Here is a 9,572-nt window from a genome sequence, read left to right as displayed (position 1 = left end):
TGCGAGCTCACGCCTCTTTATTTCACTTAAATGAGATGGCAAAACACTTTGGCCTGCGATGTTTGACCTGGGAGTTCAATACAGTTCAATTCAGATGAACTAACGCAACAGATACGCTTTCTAAACATAAATGTAAACTTGCAACATAACTTTATGAACATATTCATATTCGTGGCAATGTTACCCTCACAATGCTTTACCTCGATCAGAGGACAGCCTGCTGCCTGCCGCTATCTCCCAGACACTATCAGAGGAGTGAGGGAGCAGCCTGCCATGCCATGATACTTTTTGTTGGGTGGGACAAATGGGTCCCTCTCTATCATAGGAGGAGGAGACACGCGGCCCTGTGAGCTGGGAAGATTTAGAGCATGTTGGGGGACGATTGTGATGACTGATGAGCTGAAAATCCACATCAAGATCTGCACGCGAGTCCCAGAATGATCCTGGTGCTGGAGGATGACTTCAAGTGAGCCAGCAACAGGCATTTAAAGCTGCAGATGTCAGGGCGACCGGTCTGTCTTCATTCAGCCCTTTTTGGGGCCTGGGATGTTAGTCAAGTTGACCTCACCCAGCTCCAGAGATATTTGCTGAAGAGCCGGGTGAAGATTGGGGCGCCTGCTCTGCACAGACCCACAGACAGGTGGGAGACACACTTAACCAGCAGTGTTCAGGAAGGTCATTGAATTGCTTCCTAATGCAGTGACGGTGGACAAGTCCATCTGCAAGTTGTTGCACAACATGGTGTCCACGCTGCTAGTCATGGCTCTGCAACTAGTATCACACTCCCAGCGATGCAGGATCAGAGCGGCGAGCTCATCATCCATCCACCATCCCGCTGTCGTTGCAGGGGAGCGACCGGATATTCCCCAAAATGTCTCCTCCTTTCTCAGCCCTGGCATGACTCCCCCCCGTCTCCTTCTGCTCAGCCCTGGGGGGACACCAGGTCGCTTCACTGGCACAGAGTTAGAATGGAATGGAACAGCTGGAATGGCACGGAGCAGGGTCACTGTCCTGGTGAGGCTGCCACTGCTGAGGCGCCTTTACACCTACACCTGAGGTTATACACAGGTAGTAGAAGGATTTCACAATTGAATGACAAATAAATGAATAAATATAAATGACAAATAAAAGAATATTTCAAAATGTACATTCAGTGCTTGTTGTTTTGGTGTCTCTCATTGGTCTGCACTGACTTGTGACCCAAGTTTAATCAGGTCATCTTCTGAAATACAAGAGAGGCTTTTCAACCTAGTTTTGTTGTCTGGAAAATGATGCCCTTTTGGCTTTGACCTGGTGTTGAGGCCGAAGCCATTTTACTCCGTGTCCAACAAACAACATATTTTAGTTGCACGCAGGGAAACGTTCCCCCCAAATCCTCTTGGATTAGAAAATGGTGCACAAGATATGGCAGGCTACAAAACTTTATTAACATAGATGGTGAGATACATAGTCAGCATGGGAACATCAAGTTGTAAGAAGCAACTAACTTCTGTTCCATATAAACTGAAGCTGTAGATTGTTCAGCGTGCTGTAAAGAGACTCGAGACAGGGGTGAGTCATCTCTGTCATTACACTTGACAATGTGACGTGCATATCTTTTGTAGGTTTTCACGCGGATGAGTGTGTTTTGTCAGGAAGACATCGCACAGGTATTGACAATAGAGCACACCACACCTCCTCCTCCGTTTCTCACTAGTGTACACCATCAAACCAGAGGTCTCAGATCAAAAGTCAATGATCGGGAGGTTGCTCTGGTTGTGTCATTGCAGATGTTGAGGTGTTGAAGACATTCTGTAGTGCCTCCACTTCGCACGTCCCTTCCACCTCAGGTCTCAAAGTACCTATAGATCTGCGAGACATAGAGCATCACACTCTGCCAGTTCGGTCGGTCTGTCTTGGTCAGCTCCTCCATGTTCTGTTGAGACACACAGACGCACAAGATCAGAAACCTCTTATGCACCAACTCGTAGATGCAGCAGTCAGTGCAGAAGTCTTTACTCAGAGAGGATGGAGCTTCTTGTGCCTATAACAAGTGCCTGCTAGCCACCACCTATTTAAGTGTTTTTGTATTTATTCTTTTTCAACAGTCTCTTGTGTAGTCTCTGCTTCTTTGCTCCAGAACTCGCAGAGTGTTCATGTTGGCACAGACTCCAGGACTGGAGTCACCGCAGCATTACTGTCTGTGATGAGTGTTGATGTTCCGATGAATCAAAAGGATTTCACAGCGTTTGATGATGAATAATACACTGTACATAATACATGATACATTAACCGAAATCATGTTGATTTCTGATCTGATGGCTGACACCAGAATAGTGATCAGGGGGCCTTGTGTATCAAGATTTCATACTGAGGCTTGAGTTGATTTGCACTTTCCATTTGTTCAGTTTATACACTACTGATATGAACCACGCACCATTGCTGCAAATGAGTGTAAAAGTGTGACAGGCGAAGAGGTGAGCCTGATGAAGACAAATGAAAAATGTCAAACTGAACAAAACAAAGCCACACTGTTTACTACACTGTATACTGTATTTAACAATCCAACAATGTCCGAATAGTACACATCAAAATACCACGTACCTGTCTGATGCAAAAAGTTGCAAAAGTCATTTGAAAGAGAGAGTATTGGGATTTTTTTTTATTTAAGGGGAGCTTTTCTCATACAGGCAGAGTGGGTGGGAAGAAAGGGTGTTTGAGCAAGCAGGCCTGTCCAACCCATCCTCACTCCCATGGACTAATATACTGACATTGGGAAAGGGAATTTTCCTTCCTATACTAACGGAAAAGGTGGCCTTTGGCGTAGAATATTATGCATATGTGTTTCAATGGCTTAAAAGAATGGTTTCCGTCCATTCCAGGTGGGGGATGTGCGTGGATTGTACGTTGTGCAGGGCCACATGGAGCATCACATGGCGTTGGGGGGAGAGAAAAAAAATAGTTTGACTTCCATTTAGCTTCAGGCGTGGGTGTGGATTGTACATTGTGGAATGTGAGGAGCACCACACGCAGGGGTGCAGGAATGAGTGAGGCGGGGGCTCACAAGGAACATTGCAGGCAGACGGGCAAACATGCGCTCTTCAGTTCATGGGACTGGGTGTCAGTTGCTCCCCCCTCTCATGGCTTTCCTCTTTAGTGATGGTACTGATACTCACCGTGACACACGACCGTTTGATGGACTTTAAATAGCAATTGACACTTTTAGAAATGTAGAATGAATGGAGCATATCCCATAGCGCACCCCAAACTACATGTTATTTTCCACACGCCACGCTGAATGCTGCGTTTTAGTCAGTATATGACGCAAAAGGCCACTTTCCCAACATCAATATATGACGCCATGGGAGTGAGGATGTGTTGACCAGTTTAGCACAATTGCTGGGTACCAGGTCACATTTCACCCCCTCATGTAGGCAACAATACTCAATAAATCTGTTCACTCTCCGCTGTAAACTGGGACAATTCTCTGCAATTGCACTCAGTGTTTTAGTGCAACTACTGTCTGGCAGAAAACACAGTCTCTCACTGGCCCAGACTGAGTCGCGACTCAGTATTACTGACACATTAGATCATTAATGTGTCACCTCACTGTTGAAGGCAGTGCCACCAGGCTGCAGTGGCCCAGCTCATGTCTGCTTCACCTGTGCACTGCGTGAGGGAGTGTATACCCTCACAGTCCGTGACACACACATGCACACAAAATGCTGCCCATGTTTTAGAGTAAACACTATTAACCGTCCTGGTGTCTGGCTGTGTGTGTGTTTTGTGCTTTCGAACTGATACCTGCATGTATAGTTTGAAACACTGTGATAAAAACTGACTTCAATGTTCACACAGATATGTTAACAAAAATACACTGGTGACATTTAGTCATGATTTCAACGTGCTACTAGAAAATATGTTGGTTGTAGAACAATGATAATGTATGTTATATTTTTACCATCATTATGAATGTTGTTGTTCAAATATTAATGATTCTGCTGGAGCCGAGGTCAAAAGTCGATCAAGCCGTTCAAAGCCTGCTGTAAGACTTATGGTAGTATCTTAGCTCTGACTTCAATAAAACACCGGTTCATTTCTGCCTGACATGATCGAACAAGATTCGGCCTCCTCACATCAATACAGCTCAGCGGACCGTACCTAAGAACCAAAAACAGCAAATAAATCATCATCTCGAGACCTTGGCTCCAGCTAGGCTTGAGTGATGTCATCTGCGATGTCATTTAGTGATGTCATTTAAAGAGACAGGGTTTTTTTCGTAATAGCCAGGGCAAGAAGGCTTTATGTTTACATTGGAATATAGGATTCACAACATTTCAATGATTGGCTTTGGTCCTTTCAAATACATTGTGACATTTTTGAGAGCTTGTAAAACGTCTGAGTGATGGGTCCATGTGGCCGATATTAGAACGATCTGAACATGTGGACGATCGGCCAAAGTCTCAAGTCTCATTCTATCAATGTTGACCGACTCCCCGTGCTCTCGTCTTAAACACACGTCGTCCTGCTACACACTCACCGTCGGAGAAGACGTGGCTTTGACTTCTCTTAACCTGACGCGTCTCTAGCTCCACCACGCATGGCAGAATGACTGCATTATTGAAAGAGGTTTACGTTCTGACTAGCGACGCTAGAGACTCTCCGCAGAGCTAACAGGTCTAACTGCTAGCATGACGTCTTTTCAAACCTTTATTGACGTTGAAAACACTCGAAAGGTTGTAACTGTTATGACACAATCTGACTGAATGAATGAATGAATGAGGAATGAGAATTAGGACCATAGGAACATCCCAGCCTTAAGTCAATGCAAGCTAGATAAAGTTGACGGAATGTTTTTTTCCTGGCCAGTAATCCGTGACAGGAATCTGGATGTGTACCCGCTACGCTGGATGGAGAACCTCAGTTCTTACAAAGACAAACATGGATGTATCCCTCCCATCCCAAAGCAGGGGATGTTTGAATTATGTCCAACACAATATTTACATCCGACATCCTGACATCATCTATTGTTCACAAGCATTACCCAGCTACATCAGCTGGAAATGGAAAGGGCTTTTCGCCTTTTCACCTCAACTTGAGAGTATGAATTTCTCCCTCAAAGGAACAAGAACACACTCAGAGAGGAGCAGGATTCAGTTTCAACTGGAAGCTGTCAGCAAAACAACACTGGCGTTGCAGGACCTTGCACATGCACAACAGTTGGGTCTCACCAGTGAAGGCTTGATACCGACGCTCTCGGCTGCCTGGAAGGCCAGGGTTAGATTCCGGACCTAAAGGAGAGTAAAACATTTGATGTGAGGCCAGCGCTCCTCATACAGCCAAAGCAACTCTTAGGAAATATTCATGAAAAATTCTGCATTAAATCAGCAGGTCACAAATGAAGCTTTAATGAAGATTGTTGGAACATAGGATGCTGGAAAGCAGGCCATCAGTGATCCTACCTGTCAGCTTTATAGATGGTGTCAAGTTTAAATGGATGCGCACAAGGTATTTTTTCAACACCTCTGTTGCACCAACTCGTAGATGCAGCAGTCAGTGCAGGTGTCTTTGCTCAGAGAGGATGGAGCTTCTTGTGCAGAACGTTCAACCTTGAAAACTTTGAAAAGTGCCTTCTAGCCACCGCCTATTTAAGTGCTTTTGTATTTTTTTTTCCAACATTCTCTTGTGTAGTCTCTGCTTCTCTACTCCAGAACCCACAGAGTTTTCATGTGCATAATACATGACATAACTCAGTTAAGATCATGCGTTGAGGAAGATATAGTAAGAAAGTAATAAAGAGGATAGATGTGTTCTGCAGTGTGGGGACAAGCCACTGTCTCACATTCACTGAGAGGAATTCAGTCTACAAATACACGCTGGAAATGAAATGTTGCCAAGTGTCTCAGCTGTAGTGGTCGTGTCATTGAAAGTTGGAATTGAACCTGACTTTCATTTAGATTTTGAACTTTTTTTTCCATCGAGTCCTCATTCAAGTTGATCCGGAGGAATATGTTAAAGGTCATGAAGTCCATTAGTTCATTCAATTCATGACACTGGCTGAAAAAAAGCCTGATCCTGTGCAAAGGTCAGAGAGCACAGTAATGGGATTACTGGGAGGGGAGAAGTGGGTTGTTTGGGCCTTGGGGGGAGTCACTCAGCGAGAGTTATTAAAGACAACATGTCTCTAATGAATTATTCAGAGGCAGGCAGCCAAGTGTTTGTGTCACCAGCCTCATGCTACACATCAGGGACAGCACATGCGCCACCAATAACAATACGTCACATCAGGTGTAGAGGCATCTATTGTTATGTCCGTTCATGTTGACTTGAAACAACCTCAACATCACCACACACAATCCTCATGACTGCACTTGTTATTGTCTCCAAAAAGATGTAGTGCCTACAACTCAACAATAGTTTAGTGTTTATAAACATTCTGCCCCCTGACCTTTGGTTTGTCCATTCACTTTTTCCAGCTGAGCCAAACTCAAGGAAATAGTCTCGATAAAACCCATGAGGTATATCACAAAGGCAGATATGCGGCTGCCGGAATTTAAATAAACAGTGAGGAGATAAATGTATGCATTTGTGAGTGAGAGCGTTCAGTTGTCTACCTTATCTTGACTGATGAGTTCCTGATAGGGGATGTGGGCTGGCAGATATGTATGCAGGAGGGCGCACAAGGCCAGACCGTCGCTCCAACTGCTGCTGAAGTTGGTCACCTCAATATTCTGCAGAAATAGAAGCACGTCTACCATGAAAACATTGTCCACATTGTTCTCCATGTCTAGCAACACCCTTTCATATTCAGCCCTGGAGGGAAGTCGGTTCAACCAATAAGACCCAGGTGCTGCAGGCCTTTTGTGTGCATGTGTGGACACGGAGTCATGCTGACTTCACCTTGCAAAACCTCACAGCTCATGATAGTAAGGGCCTCATTCATTTGAAGTGCTGAGCTAGTTTGTGAGAGAGCTCAGTTATTAAATGGTTATGACAACTGGACCTAGTATTTGTCCAAGAAATAGTTTACCTTACGTGGCCTGTCATAGGCACCTGGCCAAAAGTCTTTTGGCCAAGCCATTAAAATGTGTTTGCTGGGTGGGACCATGATGTTATTAAGGCATGTATTTCCATACGAGGAGCCCCTGTCCAAGTGAGATGGGCCATCATCTAAATACATGGGCAGTCCATGGTCCATATTGTCAAGTTTCTATCCATCTACCAAGAAACAGTGGGATGAATCGTGAAGCAAAAAATGAACGTCCTACTCCTAATGTGTCTGTCATGTTCTCCAGCATGTCATCAGTTGTGTCGGACCATGACAGAAAAGAAAGGTGGACATGTTGTGTGTGCAGGAAACAAAGTGGAAAGGATCTCCAAGATCTTTACCATGCTGTAGACTGGGCGTAAAATGGGGGACTGGATCATATAGAAGGAAGAGTAAGTGAACAATGCTGTGGATGTGAAGGAGTCTGGCAGAATCATGAGCTTAAAGCTTGATGTAGAAGGGGTCCTGATGAGCAAAGTCAGAGCTTACGGCCCACAGATGGATGTCAGCGAGGAGGAAAAAGGAGAGTTGTGGAACAAAGTAGATGAGTTGACCCCAAACAACAGTACCTCACCATCGGCTGGATTTCCTCAGAGGGAAGTGAGCTGAGAATGGCAATACCGACGGCAGACTGCAACTTAGAGCGGCAGAAAGGCGTAGACGTTGTGGTTCTTGGACCACATCCCGGACGGACGACCAGCGTGCAGTGACCGCATGACTGTGGCACACTTAAGGGAAGTGAAAAATGTGGCGTCACATCATTCAAAACTGTTGACGGCAGCATCAGGTGACCAGTGGCTTTTCTCTTTCTCTGTCTGTGCTTTTTCTTTGACTAAAGTGGATTTAACAGAGCCGCTCTTTTTGAAGGTCGTAAAATGAAAGACATGGCTGACTCCTGTGTCAACGCAGGACGGCAAAGTGATAAGTGATGCCTTACAAGTGAAACTCATTGTCAAACTCATCTTCATGGACAATGATGCTGCAGCTCTACACAGCACATATAAAGCATCCGGCAGACAGCGCAACAGTTAAGATGCTTAAATCGCTCGCGTAGCTTCCTGCCACTGGACACACCATTATCTCATGGAAGCACAAAAAAAAAAACTCAAATGTAATTCAATCACACATTGTTCTGGGTCTTTATGGTTCCATTACTGCCAGTCTGTGTGTGTGTTCTTCGCTGCACGTGTCCCTCTGATCCTCTGTAAGTGAAAACATGCATAGCAGCACGTCCAGCCAGCTCAATCAACATGGACAAACACGGAGAAAGGAAGCAACAATCAGTTCGAGGCCGTTGGGAGGATTACATCGGAGAGTGATGTGGATCTTCTCAGACCTCTCTCAAGCCTCCCATCTGAGGGGGGAAGAATGGGAATCACAGCATGCCCAGTTTTGTCTTTGAGCTTGTCTCATCGCACACGGTTTTCAGTCAGTTCGGGGAAATGCTTCTTCCTGCAATTGTTTGCTGTTGTTTGATGCTGTGGCTTAAGCCTCTTCTAAAGCCTCTGCTGTGGTATGACACACAGCCAGTGACTGGAGTTCACAGAGAAAGGGCTACAGGCACCTGCAAAAGATACAAGTCTGTGACCCTGACACAGGGACATTTCTTCTGCATTTGAAAGACAAGAGTGAATATCAAATTCAAAATACTGTACAACAAAAATATAAAAAAAATGTGATATGAATAAATGAAAAAAGAAAATATTCTTTGCTGGGAGATGTTGCTCCATTGAGAATGTTTACATGTTTACCTTCTTTTTAGAAAGTGAGTTCACACTTAATTATTACATCTGAGATCCAATCTTGCATCTTGAAATTCCATCTTTTCTCCACTTTTTTCTTCTGTTTCTAATGCATGTGCAAGTAGTGTGTGTCACAGTGCAGTCATATCATGAGCTAATGTGAGAAGAACAATGAGAAAATGTCATCTTCAGTCAGCAGTTGATTCTTAGAGCAATAAGTCCCTGTAAAATAGCACTTATGAGAAGTGAAACCATTTCAATTGTGGCCTGACTGTGGTGAATCGCACATCCCCAGCATGGTGAGAGGGAAATGTGGGGTGTGCATGGGGGTGTGGGGTCTGTATAGGGAGGGAAGAGAGAGAGAGTCATGAATGCTAAACCAGTCATGGACAACAACAGCTCTCTGGGAGCCGCTTCAGAAAAGCAAACACAGCACACAGAGACAGGAAGCGTCTCACTCCACACAAAAGCCAGATCCCTTGCTTTTTAGGGATTCAGGGAAATAAACAAAGAGCGAGCTGCAAAAAGTACAAGGTCATGCAGCTCCATGTTGGTAGGAGTGATTCTGTCTGGACTGATCGCACAAAAATATTACGATTATTTTATTCCAGCACTGATTCAAGAATTGGTCAGCAACAAGCTACAAGTTCATATCAAGTTCTGCCAAGCAGAGGGCAGGCAGGTGTCATGTCCCGGGAGGGAAGCAACAGTAAAGAGTCGGACAGTGATGCCAGTAAACAGTTTTACATCAGTGCACTCTCATGGACATGAAAATATTAGTTACCTGGAAGTAACTCCAGTTC

The 9,572-nt window shown here is 44.8% G+C and overlaps 1 protein-coding gene across 1 annotated transcript in view; it reads right to left on the bottom strand.

Moving 5' to 3' along the window:
* Window positions 1-1,527: 1,527 nt before the first annotated feature.
* The window catches only part of specc1 (sperm antigen with calponin homology and coiled-coil domains 1), a 47,506-nt gene continuing 39,461 nt past the window's right edge, over window positions 1,528-9,572 (bottom strand). The window contains exons 13-15 of the mRNA XM_053846430.1: window positions 6,594-6,710; window positions 5,211-5,270; window positions 1,528-1,915 (exon numbers count right to left, since the gene is read on the bottom strand). Coding sequence (XP_053702405.1) covers window positions 1,826-1,915; window positions 5,211-5,270; window positions 6,594-6,710 — 267 coding nt within the window. The 3' untranslated portion in view covers window positions 1,528-1,825. The remainder of the gene's footprint in view (window positions 1,916-5,210; window positions 5,271-6,593; window positions 6,711-9,572) is intronic.

The sequence above is a fragment of the Synchiropus splendidus genome, chromosome 17 (genome assembly GCF_027744825.2).
Source record: "Synchiropus splendidus isolate RoL2022-P1 chromosome 17, RoL_Sspl_1.0, whole genome shotgun sequence".
In the NCBI taxonomy this organism is placed as follows: Eukaryota; Metazoa; Chordata; class Actinopteri; order Syngnathiformes; family Callionymidae; genus Synchiropus; species Synchiropus splendidus.
This window is presented reverse-complemented; position numbering and strand designations above follow the sequence as displayed.